The sequence below is a fragment of the Lepus europaeus genome, chromosome 2 (assembly GCF_033115175.1).
Source record: "Lepus europaeus isolate LE1 chromosome 2, mLepTim1.pri, whole genome shotgun sequence".
In the NCBI taxonomy this organism is placed as follows: domain Eukaryota; kingdom Metazoa; phylum Chordata; class Mammalia; order Lagomorpha; family Leporidae; genus Lepus; species Lepus europaeus.
In genome coordinates, this window is record NC_084828.1 from 150,312,128 (window position 1) to 150,332,989 (window position 20,862).

General features: G+C 45.6%; 1 protein-coding gene across 1 annotated transcript in view; it reads right to left on the reverse strand.

The window, feature by feature from the left end:
• The window catches only part of LOC133752068 (collagen alpha-6(VI) chain-like), a 111,596-nt gene that overhangs the window by 12,171 nt on the left and 78,563 nt on the right, over positions 1 to 20,862 (reverse strand). Inside the window, exons 32-34 of the mRNA XM_062182342.1 lie at positions 11,136 to 11,638; positions 5,246 to 5,342; positions 1,410 to 2,081 (exon numbers count right to left, since the gene is read on the reverse strand). Coding sequence (XP_062038326.1) covers positions 1,410 to 2,081; positions 5,246 to 5,342; positions 11,136 to 11,638 — 1,272 coding nt within the window. The remainder of the gene's footprint in view (positions 1 to 1,409; positions 2,082 to 5,245; positions 5,343 to 11,135; positions 11,639 to 20,862) is intronic.

Here is a 20,862-nt window from a genome sequence, read left to right on the forward strand (position 1 = left end):
CCATGCATGGATTTCAAAGTTTTTTGCACTCAAAATAAATTCATTTTCTAATTCCATTTCCCATGAACTCTTTGAAGTACCCCCCACCCCACCCCCAATGTACAATGAATCACCTGGGGATTCTGGTCCAGAATGTCTGGGGTAAGGCCTGGGACTCTGCATTTCTAACACACTCCCAGGTGCTGTGCTGCTGGCCCTATCTCCCAGACTCCTCTGATCTCTCTCTGCACTGAGTCCTAAGTGTCTTTGTAGCCTTAACAGGTCTCACCATTTCAGATCAGTGACAAGTCTGACATACAACCAGCACTTGACTTGAGCAACGCTGGGTGCTCTTGTTAGCCTATGTGTTCGCTTTTACTCTCTGCAAACTAAGAGGTCATTTGCCATGAAGATGTCTGACAATTCTACCAGCTGCTTTACTGAGTCATAATAGGACATGGTTCCTTTTTAGCCATCTTGTTGCATTCAACACGAATTGTATAATTTTCAAGGCCAGCTCACTCCAAGAAACACAGCCCATGTTTCCCTTTTATGGCATCAGTTACACTAACTACTGGCATCATAAAAAGTCACTGGCCAGGGTAAGAAAGTCTTGCAAGGCTGTGTCTTTCATGCTGACAGGTAAAATGGTATCTCCTTTTTTTTCTTTTTTTATTTTTTTGACAGGCAGAGTGGACAGTGAGAGAGAGAGAGAGAAAGGTCTTCCTTGTGCCGTTTGTTCACCCTCCAATGGCCGCCGCGGCCGGCACACCATGCTGATCCGAAGGCAGGAGCCAGGTGCTTATCCTGGTCTCCCATGGGGTGCAGGGCCCAAGCACTTGGGCCATCCTCCACTGCACTCCCTGGCCACAGCAGAGTGCACAAGGTGGAGGATTAGCCTATTGAGCCAATGGCGCCGGCCTAAAATGGTATCTCCTAAGACTTCAAACTCAGCCTTGAGAACTTGTAAAAGCAAAGTCGAGAACTGTTTAATTTTTCGTTGGCTCTCGCTTTTGGCATGTTAACTGCTGAAACTTTCCTTCAAAGGGCAGTGTGCTAATGTCACACGGCAGGGGCTCCACTCCACAGCCGAGGTCCAGGCTGTGACTTCACAGAGCTCGACTATGCTACTCCGTGCACACAGATGTGGGAACAGCTGCTTGTTATGACTGCTTCTCCATAGGAACAAGAGACATACAAAAGATGAGCCAGAAAATTAAACGTTTAAGGATCAGAGGTTTCCTGCCTTCCACCATCCATTACTGCATATTGTTCCTTTCTAATCCTGCAGTGCCCATGAAGATAGGCAAGAGGTTTCCAGGAATCTATGCCAACTCATCAGCCTTTTTTTTTGGGGGGGGGGTGAGGGGGAAGGAGAGAATACCAAGTAAATTCTTATTGTGCAGAAAAGAAGAGATTTTATGACTTACGCCTGACTGAGTTTATAAAGGACTTCACAAACTTCACAGCATATTTGTGGTCAGGTTTGTGAATTCGGCCAAGCTGGACCAAGTGGTGATCCAAAGGGTGGCTGGCTAGTTCTTCCAGTTCCTCACCGTTCCAAGCAGGGCCAAGGGAAAACACAAATAGGGCATAGCCCTGACATTTGGCCCGCAAGGATTCTTTCCTTAAGGCTTCCCCGTCCAAGTGACTGGTTTCTCCAGCAGAGATCACAAATATGACTTTGTTTCTTCTCACGTGGGGTGTCCTTAGAAAGACGTTGTCCAGAGTCCACTGTAAGGCATGGCCAACGAAAGCCTCTCCGTTGAGCTGTTGCACGGACTCTTGCACGTGCCTCTTCATGAGGCGCTTACTGCTGTAGGTGGTGAGGTTGAACTCGGCTCTAACGGGACTCTTCTGAGTGTTGGGTAGGAAGTCGGGGGGGCTGTGGGTCAACAGCGCCACCCGGTCTCCGGTGACAGAGGTCTCAGGCTCCGGGGTGATTTCAAAGTTATCTATGAGTGCTCCCAGGAAGGCTCTTATATCTTCGAATTCAGCACTCCCCATGTTCCGGGAGCCGTCCAGGAGGAAAGCGGCATCGATGTACGACTGCACAGGGGGTGGTCTGGCCTGCTCACAAGCGGCATCTGGCTGGCAAGTGTCTGCAAACCAAGAATCACTCAGGGTCACTCAGCAGAGGTGGACAGAAATGGAAAGGCTGCATCTCGGATATTTCAACATTTGCAAACGCATAATCCTGGATGCTAACCCAGTTACTGAATGACTTCAATATCAACAGGAAGATCTCCTAGTACATCTTCAAAAGGTACCACGTTTACGCCTGGCGTGTGTCTGAGACTGTGCTCACCAAGGCCATCAGGCTCTTCACGGACTGTTTCTTTTTTTTTTTTTTAAAGATTTATTTATTTATTTGAAAAAAAAAAAAGAGTTAACTTTGTGCCTTTTAATAACAAGCTACTGTTCATTTTCATATCTCGAGAGTGCTTATTGGTTAAAACTTCAATACATGTTGGTTACATGAATGAATATAAATATTGCATATTACTGGACTTTCATAAGATATTAGGTAACTTTTATTAGTATACATATCTAATTTATAAAAGAATGCATAGACAGTGGGGTCAGTGCTATGACATAGTGGGTTAAGCTGCCACTTGCAATTCTACCATCCCATATTGGAGTGCTGGTTTGAGCCCTGGCTGCTCCACTTCTGATCCAGCTTCCTGCTAATGTGCCTGGGGAAGCAGCCACAGATGGTCCAAATACTTGGACCCCTGCCACCCACATGGGAGACCCAGATGGAAGTTCTCAGGCTCCTGGCTTCAGCCTGCCTCAGTTCCCAGTCACTGTGGTCATTTAGGAAATGAAGCATTAGATGGAAGATCTCTTTTTCTGTGTCTCACTGACACTCTGCCTTTCAAATAAAATAAATGTTTTTTTTTTTTTTTTAAAGAATGGAGGCTAACAAGTGGCATAGCAAGTTGAACCTCCATCCAAAATGCCAGCATCCCATATGGGAGCTTGTTCAACTCCAGGCTGCTCCACTTCCAATCCAGTTCCCTGCTAATGCTCCTGGAGAAGCAGCTGAACATGGCCCAAGTACTTGGGTCCCTGCACACACATGGGAGACAAGGATGAAGATCCTGGCTTTAGCCTGGCCCAGCAGTGGCCATTGAAGCCATTTGGGGAGTGATCCAGCAGATGGAAGATCTCTCTGTGCCTTTCTCTGTAACTCTTTCAAATAAATGAATCTTCTTAAAAAGATAGAATGGGTTTCATTAAATGTGACAACAATGAATATTCAAGGGGATTTTAAAAAACTGAAATGGAAGGCTCTTAAAAGTCACTTAATATTTTAATTTTACAGCAGACACAGGCTAGGGCAGTAAATAATATTGCCAAAGAACACATAATTTCTAGAAGTTTCTGCCTATGAAGTCAGTGCATGTTAGAGATGAAATTTTATGGTATGGTGGTAAGAAAGCCCCTTGGTCTGAGAGCTGGGATGTCTGGGTTCTAGTCCTGGTAAGAGATCTGCCGTGTGCCCCAGTTAAGTAACCACTGGGCGTCAGTTTCTCAGCACAGTTGGATGACTGGACCAGGCTCACCCAGAGATCCCTTCCAGGCCACACTCTGTAAATGAGTTTTCAGTATCAGTTGATGGTTGAGGATGAGCATGACCTCTTTAGAAATTAAAGAGGAAGCAGGGAAATGGAAGAACATGAGTGTGGATGGCTGGTACTTAGGCATAGGCATGGGCTGCCAGGATGAAGATCCTAGGGGAGATAGTAAAGTCTTGCTCATGGACCCAATGAACATGTGGCTCTGGGCAAGCTTATGGTTCCCTGACAGAAATTTAGTACAATTTCATGACCCTGCATAATAGTCAGATGACAAAAACAGTCACCTGTGTACAAGACAGCTTCTAAAATCGGGGACAGCAGGCTGCCCATTTGCTCAGTTTTGTGGTTTTTTTAATTGCAGGACACGAATGCCAAAATATCTTCCATTATATGCCTAAGAGGAAAAACAAAGTTTAAAGCCAAGAAATGCAGCCAAAAATCTGTCCCTAGTCACATATGTGCAGCTTCTGACTGCAACATACCAGCCCACTGCTGTAACCAACGTGTTTGAAGGCACAACTGAGAATACATAGGGTGGGATGTATCTCCCCACAGCACGGTTAGCACTTAACTGCTTTGAGTGGGATTGCCAATGCTTAAAACCAGCCCTGTGCAATCAAGAGAAAGAGAGGGGAAGACAGAAAGAAAGGGTTCTGAAAATCCTGGAAATTCTATGGCTCCCTCAGCATCACCACCTCTCTGGGAGGCTACTTATATGGCAAACACTAGTGGCTTGCCGGCATGCATGCAGGAGAGGAATCAAGCAGTTTATTCAGACTCAAATGGCGCATGTTGGGGGGCAGGGGAAAGAATGAGACCTGCACTCCTCACAACCCGCAGGTGGGTCAGAGGCAGCCTTGTTGGGTCTGATCTCGCTGTGAGGCCCTGAGCAGACTATTGCGTCTCTCTGGGGTTCGTTTTCCTCAGCTGAAAAGTGGAGCTAATTAGGATTCAAGTATTTCAGGGTGAGGATAAAGACTGAACGATACAATTTATGTCAGGGGATCATCATCGCTATTGTCAACAGTATGTATAGCAATCAGAACAGTGCGTGGCCTGCAGTAAATGCTTGATAACCATTAGCTCTGACATTTTCGTGGCTTCCAGGGTCTTTGTGGTTATTATAACATTCATATAGAAGATCAGAGACCAGTTTTCTTGCTAGACCTATAGACAGTAGAAAACCTAACAGACAAATCAGTATTGCAAGTCTTTCGGATGCTTTGACATTTGAGAGTCCATGAAGGCTCTCTTTGCGGGGAACTGCGGGAATTTCTGCTATCTTCCACTTCTACTCCCAAGCAGGGAGGAGGGTTCTGAGTTGCCTTAGAGCATGTCTTTGGGGGCTGTGGACATCTGAGATTTAGAATATATTATACATTATATGCATTATACATATGCATGAAAAACTTGGCAGTGAGACAGGATTAAGTGTTTCTTAAAAAATCATTACTGCTTCCTGGGTGCTGCACTGAGTAGAGGCCTGGGACGCACTCCTGCTGCTGGGATACAGAGGTGGAGACCCTGCGGGCTCAGCTGAGAGGCTCCGGCTGCGGACGAGGCAGTGTGACGAGGTCCTCCGCAGCCACGTGTATCCCTGCTGCCAAGTTCCAGCTGCTCCTGCCAACGGTAACTCAACGCACTTAACAAGCCTGTCCAAATGACCTCTCTGTGGAACTTACCGTAGCAGAAAGTGCATCGCTGGAGTCTCTCTAATGCTGGGGTGTAGTCAGTCCCGAGGGGAACCACTACGACTTGGAATGTGCCAGTGTCATCAATCTGCAAGAGGCAGAGGAGAAAGCACAACTTAGCGGGTAGTGTTGCAAGAGCTTTCCAGCCCTGCAGTGCCAGCACCCCATGTGGACGCCAGTTCAAGTCCTGGCTGCTCCACTTCTCATCCAGCTCCCTGCTAATGTGCCTGGGAAAGCAGTGGAAGACAGCCCAAGTGCTTGGGCCCCTGTACCCATGTGGGAGGCCCAGAAGCAGCCCCAGGCTCCTGGCTTCAGATGGGCCCAGCTCCGACCATTGAGGCCATTTGGGGAGTGAACCAATGGAGGGAAGACCTCTGTCTCTCTTTGTCTCTGCCTCTCTGTAAATCTGCCTTTCATATAAATAAAAATAAATTTAAAAAGTCATTTAAAATGCATATTATATATATAAAAAAGAGCCTCCCAGTGCTGTTCAAAGAGCCAAGAGCTGAAGAAGGCAGTCCTGCTCCTTCTGAGAAGCCATGGGGAGGGAGGCCCAGCTTGTCAGCATGGCTAAGAGCCCACCTGGGTTTAAACTCCAACTCTTCCTTTACCTGTACGATGAGTTACAGTTGCTTCTGCTTCTTCATCTGTAAAGTGGGACAACTGACTACTACGCAACAGGGCTACCACGAGCCGCAAGTGAATTCATAATTGTAAAGCAGAGTGGGTGCCATGTGGGTCTTTAAGGACCACAGGGCATTTTCATAGCTGTTATCTCTAGTGAGTTAAGTCTTAAGTTCACCATTCCAATTTTACAGCTGGAGAAAGTGAAGGTTAAAGGTGCTCAAAAGACACTAGACATGGAAGGGACTGAAGGTAGAAACCCCCACTGCCAAGCCCCAGGGAACCACATGAAACCGCAGGCTGTTCTTCAGAGCTCTTCGGGCTTCCATAGGAATCAGGCATTGAACTAGATACTCAGGGGACTGGCGCCGTGGCTCACTAGGTTAATCCTCTGCCTGCAGTGCCGGCATCCCATATGGGCCCCGGGTTCTAGTCCCGGTTGCTCCTCTTGTGGTCCAGCTCTCTGCTGCGGCCTGGGAGGGCAGTGGAGGATGGCCCAAGTGATTGGGCCCTGCACCCCATGGGAAACCAGCAGGAGGCGCCTGGCTCCTGGCTTCGGATAGGTGCAGTGCTGGCTGTAGCGGCCATTTGGGGAGTGAACCAATGGAAGGAAGGCCTTTCTCTCTGTCTCTTTCTCTCACTGTCTATAACTCTACCTGTCAAATAAATTAAAAAAAAAAAAAAACCAGATACTCAGGCCAGTTTCCAGGCAGCTCTCCTTTCTGAACAACTCCCCTTTCCCATGCGGCCCCAGGTCACTGACCCATCTTGGCAGTCTGAGGCTGCAGCACAGAGAAAACAAGATGAGCCTCTGAATAAGCAAGAACAACGTGTTAGTTAGCTGACCCAGGAATAACTGCTACTTGAAGGGAAACTGTAGGTAGGAGTCTCTAATGCTAGATGGGTCAGGGGCAATTGATGTTTTCCCTTGTGGATCCTCCTAAGCCTACAGCTCCCCTTGTTCTCTGGGAAGTTCCTCTTTCACCAGTAGAAATAGGACTTTGGGGTAACTCCATCTCCCAGCAGAGCTGGCTGATCAGGGATGGCCATCTGAGCCCATCACACCCAATCTCTCAGGAATGTGGAACAGGGGTCCTGAGGGCTGAGTCTATCCACACTCAGAGAAAGAGCTAACAGAGCTACAGGCTGGCCAGAGTTCTCTCTTGTGGACTAAAACGGGAAACAGGAGTGGGGAAGGAGAAGTTGGCAGCTTTTCCTGAGGCTTGTCTTGGTTTCTCCCCATTTTTTATTCTTGTTTAAGATTTATTTATTTGAAAGACAGGGCAACATAGAGGCAGAGACTGAGACAGAACCATTCACCACCTGCAACAGCCAGCTGTGGGCAGGCCAAAGTCAGGAGCCAGGAACTCCGCCCCGGTCTCCCACATGGGTGACAGGCCCAGGCACGCAGGCCATCTTTTGCTGCCTTCCCAGGTGCACTCACAAGAAGCTGGGTAAGCAGCACGTAGCCAGGACTTGAACGGGCACCACAGGCAGCAGCTTAACCTACTGGGCCACAATGCTGAGCCCTGCCTGTTTTAGTTCTACTGTGCTCCCCAGCCTCCCTCTCTGGGAGACCACTGTGTGTGCCTTCATTCGCTGTCTGGACTAGGCGACGAGATTTTGAGGCAGTCGGTGATAACTGAAACTTTACATGAAATTTCTAGACACAGTAGAGAAAGAAACAAACGGTGCCAGGGAAAGACAGAGGGCAGAAAGTCGTGAGAGTGAGCATTGTGTGGTATAAGATGGGGGGAAGACCCTGAGATGGTATGGCAGCGAGAAGGGACGGGGAGCTGACAAAATATGGGGGCTCCAACTGGGGGACGCAGTGCTGCGTGCGATGCTGCCTTCTCCTCGTGGTACACTGTCCTCAGAAGTCCGCATTGCTCTCGGACTGTGCAGATGGATTCTTTGATGAAATTCTGCACAGATTCTCAGAAGTATGAAACAGACGAAGGTTTAAAAATATGGCCCCCAAATCAAAATGCCTTGTGACGTTAGACATTTGAGTTCCTTCCTTAGGAAGGATTGGACTGTGTAACTAAAGCACAATGGGAGAGAATGGACAGAACAAAAAGGCGGCACACAGAGCGGCAGCACTGCAATTTGTCTTCTGTAATATCCCCAGGCACCGGGTTCTATCTGGAGCCCTTCCAGACACCCTGCTCAGTCCCGCCCTCTAACATCAGGGCAGTCCTTTGATTTTCTAGTTTACTTTTGTATCATCGGCGCCTAAGACAGCACCTGGTATAGGTCAGATGTTGAATAAACTCTTTTTGGATGAATGAACCTTGGGCACAATTCCGATTTCGTCCTTCATTTCTCTCTCTTCTTCTGCCCCAGCAGTGCATAGTAGATTAAGCCTATGCCTGCGATGTGGCATCCCATATGGGTGCTGGTTGGAGACCCGGCTGCTCCACTTCTGACCCAGCTCCTTGCTAATGTGCCTGGGAAGGCAGCAAAAGATGGCCCAAATCCTTAGGGCCCTGCGCCCCCATGGCAGACCCAGAAGCAGCTCGGGGCTCCTGGCTTTGGCCTGGCCCAATCCCAGCTGTTGCAGCAATTTGGGGAGTGAACCAGCAGATGGAAGATCTCTCTCTATCTTGCTCTGTCTCTCCTCCTAACACTTCAAAAGTAAAAAAAGGCCGGCGCCGCGGCTCAATAGGCTAATCCTCCGCCTTGCGGCGCCGGCACACCGGGTTCTAGTCCCGGTCGGGGCACCGGATTCTGTCCCGGTTGCCCCTCTTCCAGGCCAGCTCTCTGCTGTGGCCAGGGAGTGCAGTGGAGGATGGCCCAAGTCCTTGGGCCCTGCACCCCATGGGAGACCAGGAGAAGCACCTGGCTCCTGCCATCGGATCAGCGTGGTGCGCCTACCTTGGCGGCCATTGGAGGGTGAACCAACGGCAAAAGGAAGACCTTTCTCTCTATCTCTCTCTCTCACTGTCCACTCTGCCTGTCAAAAAACAAAACAAAACAAAACAAAAAAACAAAAGTAAAAAAAAAATTTTTTTCTAAGTTGTTGCGCATGTACCTTTGAGTGGGCGGAATTGTTGTCGGGTTGAGTTTATATCACAAGTGCCATCAATTATTTGGCTCTTGCTTTGTGACTAAAGCCAAAGGGTGAGGGAATATGAGGCCTCTGTGTGACGTCACTTAGAGTTTCTGGAGCTGCTTGTCTTGTAGCAGCCTCATTTGCAGACTGCCCCCAGTCTTTTCTCATTCACCTGCCTTTTCCTTTCAGAACCTGACCCTTCAGCCTTTTCATGTGCATGACTGACAGTTACTCCAATGAAGCTGGTAGCAGCTTTAGATCCTTTACAAGGTACTCTTCACTACTATTAAACAGATTCTAGTTCATCATCAAGACCCGAGTGGTGAGGATAATAATCAGAGCGAAAGCTATTCTCGAGTGCTTAATATGTACTAGGTCCTAATTCAGGGAAATAGCATTTCATCCTTATACCACTCTAGGAAATAAGTACTGCTTTTCATTTTTGACAGATGAGAAACAAGTTCAACTCTGTTCTTATCTCAACACTTCCACAGAAAATTAAAGATATGGGAAGGCTCTGTAAGTGGTTCAAAAGTCACTAGTCCTAGCCTCCAGTCTCTCAAAGAGGGAAGTCACTTTTGTAAGGTGACTGACTGCCCCCCCCAGAAGGTCATCAGAAAGTAGGTGACATCTTGGCCAATTGCATTAGTCCTTATAACCCATGTCAACAGTAAATCGAAATTGCCTTCAGAACAGTTCCTACTTAAGGGGGTGGGCATTGTAGTCCAGCAGGTTGTGCCACCGCTTAGGCCAACAGCATCACATAGTGCTCCTGATAATATGCGTGGGAAGGCAGATGATGGCACAGGTACCTGAGCCCCTGCCACCCACGTGGGAGACCCAGAATGAGCTCCTGGCTCCTCACTTCAGTCTGGCTCAGATCTGGCTGTTGGGAGCATTTGAGGAGTGAACCAGTGGATGGAAGATCTCTCCTTTCAAATAATTCAGCCCTTAATTAAAACAGTTCTTAAACCTAAAGTTTCCTACTGCTACTGCCTCTAGCTTCCCTAATAGGAGCTTGTGCGAACTTGGATTTCGGTTGGATAATTTTTTTTTTTTCAGGAATACTTTTCCACACACTTGGAGACAATGATTCAGTTGCATCTGACCTTTCTCTTAATGAAGTGATTTCCAGGGGGTTGGCCCCTCTAGACTGCATTTTCTTACATCCTACTGCTGCTCCTGGGGCCCTTCATCCTGGTCTCCAGATGAACAGAGTACCAGCTGACAGCAAGGGCGCATGGCTGGTTCCTGCAGGCTTTCTGGGACGGAAGTCTGCCACCGAGTGCTATCCCCAGAGCGTGTTCAAATTACACATGGCTGTCTTCATCAAGGATGGTTTATTTAGAAATACTATACATCGAGATCTTTATCTCCACTCTAAGAAACTTTAAGTGGCATGGCTTCCCCTTTATACATTTTCAGCCTTTACATTATTGGTTATGTCATAAAGTCAACTCATTGGTTTTTACTGTATAGCCATGACTGTACGCTGGGTCTCCAAGTGACAGCCATACAAGTTTTTTCTTTTCTTTTCTTTTTTTTTTTTTTTTTTTTTTTGTTGTTGTTTCAGGTTTATTTATTTACTTGAGACGCAGAGTTGCAGAGAGCGGGAGACACAGAGAGAGATCCTCCATCGCCTGGTTCACTCCCCAAAAGGTCACAACAGCTGGAGCTCAGCTGATGGCGAAGCTAGGAGCATCTTTTGGGTCTCCCATGCGGGTGCAGGGGCCCAAGGACTCAAGCCATCCTCCACTGCTAGCCCAGGCCATCAGCAGGGAGCTGGATCAGAAGTGGAGCAGCCGGGACCCCAACCAGCGAGGCAGGCACATGCCAGGCCCTCTGTCCTTAGCATCTTCGTCCCCATGGGCACTCAGAGGGTACTGGGGAAGCACGGACTAGCACCCGGAATAGGCCCTGCCACACACACACTTCTCAGCTATGCGGATCCAGACAAGTCCTCACTCACACCACGGGAACAAACCCTGTACACCCTACTCCGAAGAAAGAAACAGGAGAGCATATATGGAGGGCTGCTACCCGGCAATCCATGCTATTTCTGTTCTGTCCACCCGAATGCTAACAGCTTGCAAACGAACGAGCTAGGTCCTGAGCGCCGGCAAGCTCAGCTCTGCAACCTCCCGTGGAGGCTTCGGGCAGCGGCCGACTCAGAGACCCGGCCCGGCCGTGGCGGCCCCTTACAGCGAACGCCCGCCGCACCGTGGGGACCGCGCCAAAGGCGATCACCACGGGCACGATGTCCAGCGCTCCCAGCTCCATGGTGGCCGCCGTGAGCTCCTGAAGATCCGCAGCGTCGGCCGCGCCCGCGCTGAAGAAGGCGGCGATCCTCCTCGCGTGGGCGCCCGGCAGCGTGCGCTTGAACACGTTCCTGGAGATGAACCGCACGGCGCGGCCCAGGTCGCCTACGGACGCCGAAGCCTCGTACGGGATGGCGTCGATGGCGCCGAGCAGCCGGCTCTCGTCCAGGGCGTCCGAGAAGCGCACCACGTGCCGCGTGCCCGCGCCCCCGTATGTGAGCACGGCCACGCGCGCGCCCACGGCACACCCGCCTGTGCGCACGCGCACGCCGCGCAGCGCGGCCGCCGCCATCGCCTTCATGCGCGAGAACGCCTGCGCCGTGACGCCCCGCGACTGGTCGAGCGCGAACACCAAGTCCGTGGGGTGCACGGGGCACTCGGGGCTCCCTGGAAGACAGGACGGAGACGCTTAGCACGGGGCGTGCGCACTCAGATGAAACATCTACAATATATAAAATATTTTATATATAAATATTTTATAAAATGTTTATTTCACAAACATGAAATGCAGGTTATGCGTCTCATTTTCAATAGTCATTGTCCAGAGTTAACACTCATCATCTCAATGTTAGAATGTGTAAAATACAGAATACATAAATCTTGACTCATTTTTTTTGTATCTAGAACGACAGTGCCTGGCATGTAGGAGTGTTAGCCATTATTACTGTGAGATTCTCAGTGTGACAGGGAGAGAGAGGCAAGCTTTAACCGACACACTTTTGTTCGACATTTAAAAACGTAAATGTACCTAATAAATATGCCTTACTACATAGAGGAACTCTGAATTGTGCTTGCTAATGTGTTAGAGGCAGATTTTTGTATCCTTATTCTTTGCCCGGTGCCCTGCACGTACCGCAGTGAGCCATCTGTATTTGATTATTTAATGTTTCTTTTTCCTGCTAATTTATGACGGATAGAGATAGGAACTGTGTCTCCGTTAAGCTTCTGGGTTATTAGTTCCTGCATACAGTAGATACCTAACACCTGTTGAAAGATTGTGAGAGAGCCGAGAACTTTTTTAACAGGCTGAGGAAGAACAAAACCAGTCTATGTGTGAGATGCCTGATGCTGGGATGTAGGATGAAACGCAGGGATGCATTCCTCCTCTCATTCAGATGCCAGTGAGTCAGATTCAGGGATCAAGAACACAGCATGAGGCCCACGAAAGGGGCTCAGCACCTCAGACTTGCTGGGGCTCCCCGAGCCTGACCAAGGCCACAGTCCCTCAGCCACAGGCCTTAGTGCTAGACCGCTATTCACTCCTGTCCTGGACCCTATGACCTTCACAGGCCAAAGGAGTTATCACCTGGCCATTGAGAAGAAATGTCCAAACCTACTCCCACTGTTCATCTCAGTGGAGACGGAGTATAACTTAACAGCCTGTTAGTCTAGTTAGTGTGTTGAGCGCACACACACATACATACATATACATACACATGTAGGTGTACATGTTTTAAAATTGAGATCATGTCAGTTTTCTAATTTAAAAAACGAGTACAATTACAACCAAATATGAAAGTTCTGCTGGCTTTTTTCTGTGTTATTTGCATATAGAGAGAACAACAAAGATCTTCAGGTGCAATTTAGAGATAAAGGAACAAAAGACAACACTGGCTAAAGATATAGCTAATTCGAGGGGGGCGGAGCCAAGATGGCGGATAGTGAGGACATGCGCCTTAGTTTGGGAAAATAAAGTTTCATAAAAGTGGAATTACTGTAGCCTCAGGAAAAGACTCAAGAAAAAAACTGCAGAGGAAACGCTTCCGGATCTAGTGGGTGTGACACAGAGGACTTACAGGGAGCCTACCGCGTGGAAAACCAACCGAGACGAGCCGAGCGGTGGGAGACGAGCCAGAGCCACAGAATCTCGCCAGTGCAGGAACGGAGGAGGGTAAGACAAAGACCTCAGAAACCCGAGACATTGGGGGGGGGGGAACAGAGGCCTCTCCCTTCACTCACCAAGCAAAAAAAAGAGCACCGCGATTTTACATATGTAAAGCGCAGCCAAACTCAGTAACTTTAGCGAAACTGGAGAACACATTGAGGGCTGCATAAACTCTGTGTGTGGTCCCAGGGGTAGATCAAACGAATACTCACAGAGGCCAGATTTCAACTACCCTCAACTCCACTCCCAACTGAGTCAAAAAAAAAAACAAAAAAAAAGAGAGAGCGAGCCAGCAAGGAGCAAGGGAGTGAGCAATCTGGGACACTCTTTGCATAGCCTTAAACCTGAAGAATCAAGCATAGCTCTCTGGCCACACCCATCACAGCCCCTAAGGCTCCAACAAAGCAGACAGCTCACTTAGAGGCATAGTATAACAAGAAAAAAAACACCACAGCAAAAAAACAAACAAACAAACAAAAAAACCCAAAAACACCATAAATTATCTCCAACATGCCAAACAACAAACATAGAAGCCGAGGTAACAAGAGCAAGGAAGACACTATGACGCCCCCAAATGAAAAAGACACGCCAATGCAAGATAATGAAGATGAAGAGATAGAGGAAATGCAAGAAGCAGATCTCAAAAAATTGATAAGAACATTAAGAAGTTCTCAAAAACAAATTCTTGAACTACAGAAATCCTTAATGGACAAGATAGAAAATCTCTCACGTGAAAATGAAATATTAAGGAGGAATCAAAATGAAATGAAACAACTAGTACAACAAGAAACTGAGATAGTGACAAAAAACCACAATGAAATGAAGAACTCAATAGATCAAATGGCAAACACATTAGAGAGCCTTCAAAACAGAATGGGTGAAGCAGAAGAGAGAATATCGGAATTAGAAGACAGAGAACAGGAAAGGAAACAGTCAAATCAAAGAAAAGAAGAAGAAATCAGAAATCTAAAAAATACTGTCAGGAATCTACAGGATACTATTAAAAAACCCAACATTCGGGTTCTAGGAGTTCCTGAAGGCATGGAAAGGGAGAAAGGATTAGAAGGCCTTTTTAGTGAGATACTAGCAGAAAATTTCCCAGGTTTGGAGAAGGACAGAAACATCCTAGTACAGGAAGCTCATAGAACCCCTAATAAACATGATCAAAAGAGATCCTCACCATGACACGTTGTAATCAAACTCACCACAGTGAAACACAAAGAAAAGATCCTAAAATGTGCAAGAGAGAAACGCCAGATTACTCTCAGAGGATCTCCAATTAGACTCACAGCTGACTTCTCATCAGAAACCCTACAAGCTAGGAGAGAATGGCGAGATATAGCCCAGGTACTAAGAGAGAAAAACTGCCAGCCCAGAATATTATATCTTGCAAAGCTCTCATTTGTGAATGAAGGTGAAATAAAGACCTTTCACAGCAAACAGAAATTGAAAGAATTCATCGCCACTCGTCTAGCCCTGCAAAAGATGCTTAAAGATGTGTTACATACAGAAACACAGAAACATGGTCACCAATATGAAAGAAAGTAAAGGAAGGAAACCTCACAGCAAAAGATCACAGGAATCTCAAACCATATATTAGAAAATATCTTTGGCAAATGGCAGGGCAAAGTTACTCCTTCTCAATAGTCACATTGAATGTTAATGGCTTGAACTGTCCAGTTAAAAGACACCGATTGGCGGATTGGGTTAAGGAACAAAACCCATCTTTTTGCTGCTTACAAGAAACTCATCTTTCCAACAACGATGCATACAGACTGAAAGTGAAAGGCTGGAAAAAGATATACCATGCCAACAGAAATGATAAAAGAGCGGGCGTAGCCATCTTAATATTGGACAACATAAACTTTACCACAAAAACTGTCAGGAGAGACAAAGAGGGGCACTATTTAATGATTAAGGGATCCATTCAACAGGAAGATATAACGATTATCAATGTATATGCACCTAATCACAGGGCACCAGCTTATTTAAAAGACTTGTTAAGGGACTTAAAGGGAGACTTAGACCCCAATACAATAGTACTGGGGGACTTCAATACTCCACTCTCAGAGATAGACAGATCAACAGGACAGAAGATCAACAAGGAGACAGCAGATTTAAATGACACTATAGCCCAAATGGATCTAACAGATATCTACAGAACATTTCATCCTACATCTAAGGACTTTACATTCTTCTCAGCAGTACATGGAACCTTCTCTAGGATTGACCACATACTAGGCCATAAAGCAAGTCTCAGCAAATTCAAGAGAATTAGAATCATACCATGCAACTTCTCAGACCACAAAGGAATGAAATTGGAAATTAGCAACTTGGGAATCCCCAGAGCACGTGCAAACACATGGAGATTGAACAACATGCTCTTGAATGAACAATGGGTCATAGAAGAAATTAAAAGAGAAATCAAAAATTTTCTGGAAGTAAATGAGGATAACAGCACAACTTACCAAAACCTATGGGATACAACAAAAGCAGTGTTAAGAGGAAAATTTATATCAATAGGTGCCTACATCAAGAAATTGGAAAGGCACCAAATAGATGAGCTTTCAAGTCATCTCAAGGATCTAGAAAATCTGCAGCAAACCAAACCCAAACCCAGTAGGAGAAGAGAAATAATTAAAATCAAAGAAGAAATCAACAGGATTGAATCCAAAAAAAAAAACATTACAAAAAATCAGCCAAACGAGGAGCTGGTTTTTTGAAAAAATAAACAAAATTGACACCCCATTGGCCCAACTAACTAAAAAAGAAGAGAAAAGACCCAAATCAATAGGATCAGAGACGAAAAAGGAAACATAACAACAGACACCACAGAAATAAAAAGAATCATCAGAAATTACTACAAGGACTTGTATGCCGGCAAACAGGGAAATCTATCAGAAATGGACAGATTCTTGGACACATACAACCTACCTAAATTGAGCCAGGAAGACATAGAAAACCTAAACAGACCCATAACTGACACAGAAATTGAAACAGTAATAAAGGCCCTCCCAACAAAGAAAAGCCCAGGACCAGTTGGATTCACTGCTGAGTTCTACCAGACATTTAGAGAAGAACTAACTCCAATTCTTCTCAAACTATTCAGAACAATCGAAAAAGAGGGAATCCTCCCAAATTCTTTCTATGAAGCCAGCATCACCTTAATTCCTAAGCCAGAAAAAGATGCAGCATTGAAAGAGAATTACAGACCAATATCCCTGATGAACATAGATGCAAAAATCCTCAATAAAATTCTGGCCAATAGAATGCAACAACACATCAGAAAGATCATCCACCCAGACCAAGTGGGATTTATCCCTGGTATGCAGGGATGGTTCAATGTTCGCAAAACAATCAACGTAATACACTACATTAACAGACTGCAGAAGAAAAACCATATGATTCTTTCAATAGACGCAGAGAAAGCATTTGATAAAATACAACACCCTTTCATGATGAAAACTCTAAGCAAGCTGGGTATGGAAGGAACATTCCTCAATACAATCAAAGCAATATATGAAAAACCCATGGCCAACATCCTATTGAATGGGGAAAAGTTGGAAGCATTTCTGCTGAGATCTGGTACAAGACAGGGATTCCCACTCTCACCACTGCTATTCAATATAGTTCTGGAAGTTTTAGCCAGAGCTATTAGGCAAGAAAAAGAAATTAAAGGGATACAAATTGGGAAGGACGAACTCAAACTATCCCTCTTTGCAGATGATATGATTCTTTATTTAGGGGACCCAAAGAACTCGACTAAGAGACTACTGGAACTCATCGAAGAGTTTGGCAAAGTAGCAGGATATAAAATCAATCCACAAAAATCAACAGCCTTTGTATACACAGGCAATGCCACGGCTGAGGAAGAACTTCTTAAGATCAATCCCATTCACAATAGCTACAAAAACAATCAAATACCTTGGAATAAACTTAACCAAGGATGTTAAAGATCTCTACGATGAAAACTACAAAACCTTAAAGAAAGAAATAGAAGAGGATACCAAAAAATGGAGAAATCTTCCATGCTCATGGATTGGAAGAATCAATATCATCAAAATGTCTATTCTCCCAAAAGCAATTTATACATTCAATGCAATACCAATCAAGATACCGAAGACATTCTTCTCAGATCTGGAAAAAATGATGCTGAAATTCATATGGAGACACAGAAGACCTCGAATAGCCAAAGCAATCTTGTACAACAAAAACAAAGCCGGAGGCATCACAATCCCAGATTTCAGGGCATACTACAGGGCACTTGTTATCAAAACAGCATGGTACTGGTACAGAAACAGATGGATAGACCAATGGAACAGAATAGAAACACCAGAAATCAATCCAAACATCTACAGCCAACTTATATTTGATCAAAGATCCAAAACTAATCCCTGGAATAAGGACAGCCTATTCAATAAATGGTGCTGGGAAAATTGGATTTCCATGTGCAGAAGCTTGAAGCAAGACCCATACCTTTCACCTTACACAAAAATTCACTCAATGTGGATTAAAGACTTAAATCTACGACCCGAAACCATCAAATTATTAGAGAGCATTGGAGAAACTCTGCAAGATATAGGTACAGGCAAAGACTTCTTGGAAAAGACCCCAGGAGCACAGGCAGTCAAAACCAAAATTAACATTTGGGATTGCATCAAATTGAGAAGTTTCTGTACTTCAAAAGAAACAGTCAGGAAAGTGAAGAGGCAACCGACAGAATGGGAAAAAGTATTTGCAAACTATACTACAGATAAAGGGTTGATAACCAGAATCTACAAAGAAATCAAGAAAATCCACAACAACAGAACAAACAACCCACTGAAGAGATGGGCCAAGGACCTCAATAGACATTTTTCAAAAGAGGAAATCCAAATGGCCAACAGACACATGAAAAAATGTTCAAGATCACTAGCAATCAGAGAAATGCAAATCAAAACCACAATGAGGTTTCACCTCACCCCAGTGAGAATGGCTCACATCCAGAAATCTACCAACAATAGATGCTGGAGAGGATGTGGGGAAAAAGGGACACTAACCCACTGTTGGTGGGAATGCAAACTGGTTAGGCCACTATGGAAGTCATTCTGGAGATTCCTCAGAAACCTGAACATAACCCTACCATACAACACAGCCATCCCACTCCTTGGAATTTACCCAAAGGAAATTAATTTGGTTAATAAAAAAGCCATCTGCACATTAATGTTTATTGCAGCCCAATTCACAATAGCTAAGACCTGGAACCAACCCAAATGCCCATCAACAGTAAACTGGATAAAGAAATTATGGGACATGTACTCCATAGAATACTATACAGCAGTAAGGAACAATGAAACCCAGTCATTTGCAACAAGATGGAGGGATCTGGAAAGCATCATGCTGAGTGAATTAAGCCAGTCCCAAAGAGACAAATATCATTTGTTTTCCCTGATCAGTGACAATTGAGCACCAAAGGGGAAACCTGTTGAAGTGAAATGGACACTATAAGAAACAATGACCTGATCAGCTTTTGTCCTGACTCTAGATGTACAATGTAATACTTTATCCTTTTTAGTATTTGTTGTTGTTGTTGTTGTTCTAGTACTAGTGGTTGAACTCTGTAATTAACACACAATTATTCTTAGGTGTTTAAATTTTAACTGAAAAGTGATCCTTGTTAAATTTCAGAGTGGAAAAAGAGAGGGAGGAGATGCACAGTTTGGGACATGCACAATCAGTCTTGCCCCAAATGATGGAGTTAGAAATGTGCCAGGGGATTCCAATACAATCCCATCAAGGTGGCATGTACCAATGCCATCTCACTAGTCCAAGTGATCAATTTCAGTTCACATTCGATGGCTTGGATAGGTCTAAGAAACAAAGGGATCACACAAACAAGACAAGTGTCTGCTAATACTAACTGATAGAATCAAAAAGGGAGAGAAAGATCCAGCATGGGAAGTGGGATACACAGCAGACTCATAGAATGGCAGATGTCCTAAACAGCACTCTGGCCTCAGAGTCAGCTCTTAAGGCATTCGGATCTGGCTGAAGAGCCCATGAGAGTATTGTAGGCATGGAAAGCCAAGATACCATGGAAAAGAAAAAAAGAAGAAGACCTAAATGAAAGATCTCTGTGAGTGAGATCCCAGTGGAAAGAACGGGGCCATCAAAGAAGGAGGTACCTTTCTCTGAAGGGAGGAGAGAACTTCCACTTTGACTGTGACCCTATCGGAATAAGATCAAAGTCAGCGAACCCTAAAGGCTTCCATAGCCCTGGCAACTCATGACTAGAGCCTAGGGAGATTACTGACACCATGAACAGGAGTGTCAAATTGTTAAGTCAGCAACAGGAGTCACTGTGTACTTACATCCCATGTGGGATATGTCCTTAATGTGTTGTCTAATGTGCAGTGATGCTATAACTAGTACTGAAACAGTATTTTTACACTTAGTGTTTCTGCGTGGGTACAAACTGATGAGATCTTTACTAATTATATACTGAATCGATCTTCTGTATATAAAGATAATTGGAAATGAAAAAAAAAACACCTGGTGTTAAATTGGAAATGGCATAGAAAATTAATTAATTTTTAAAAAAATATTATGTAGGATCTCTGCCTTTAATGTGCTGTACACTCTTATTTAATGCTATAACTAGTACTCCAACAGTATTTTTTTTCACTTTGTGTTGCTATATGGGGGCAAACTGTTGAAATCGTTACCTAATTTATACTAAACTGATCTTTTGTATATAAAGAGAATTGAACATGAATCATGATGTGATTGGAAGGGGAGAGGGAGCGGGAAAGGGGAGGGTTGTGGGTGGGAGGGAAGTTTTGGGAGGGGGAAGCCATTGTAACCCATGAGCTGTACTTTGGAAATTTATATTCATTAAATAAAAGTTTAATAAAAAAAAAGATATAAGCTAATTCAAGATTTCAGGGTAAAAAAAAATCTAAGGATGGAGTCAGCTTGCAAAATACAACCTCTGCAACCCAGCATGCACATTGGAATGCCAAGGATCCTAAAGAATACTCGGCTGGATTGCAGGGGTACTTGGGAGGCCTCCACCAGGGATGGGTCCCCATTTGGAGACCTAACATGATTTGGTGGCCACACGCAAAGCAGGTGATGGAAAAGACGGGGGACACGCAGATCAGTGCAAACCTCCTCCACGTCACTCATTTCTGTCTGGAATACCAAGCGCCCTCCTGCCTCTGGTCTTTATACTCACCCTCCTACAACCTACTCTCTCCAGAGTAGCACAAGCAAGTCTTAAAAAGTCGCTCTCTGGAGCCGGCGCTGTGGCGTAGTAGGCTAAGCCCCTGCCTGTGGTGCCAGCATCCAATATGGGCACCAGTTTGTGTCCTGGCTGTTCCTCTTCCGACCCAGCTCTCTCTGCTAATGGCCTGGGAAAGCACTGGAAGATGGCCTAAGTGCTTGGGCCCCTGCACCTGCGTGGGAGACACAGAAGAAGCTCTTGGCTCTTCCTTCGGATCAGCCCAGTTCCTGCCATTGCGGCCATTTGGGGAGTGAACCAGTGGATGGAAGACTTCTGTCTCTCCCTCTCTCTGTCCGTAACTACATAAATGCAGCCTCCTCATTGGACCTTGCAAAACCCAGCTTGATCCGGCCCCTGCCTCCTTCCCCAATTTTTTTTAATATATGCCATCCCTCCCCCATCCCACCATCCATGCCTCAGTCATGCTGGGCTCCCTCGGTTCCTAGGAAATGCTCAGTTCTG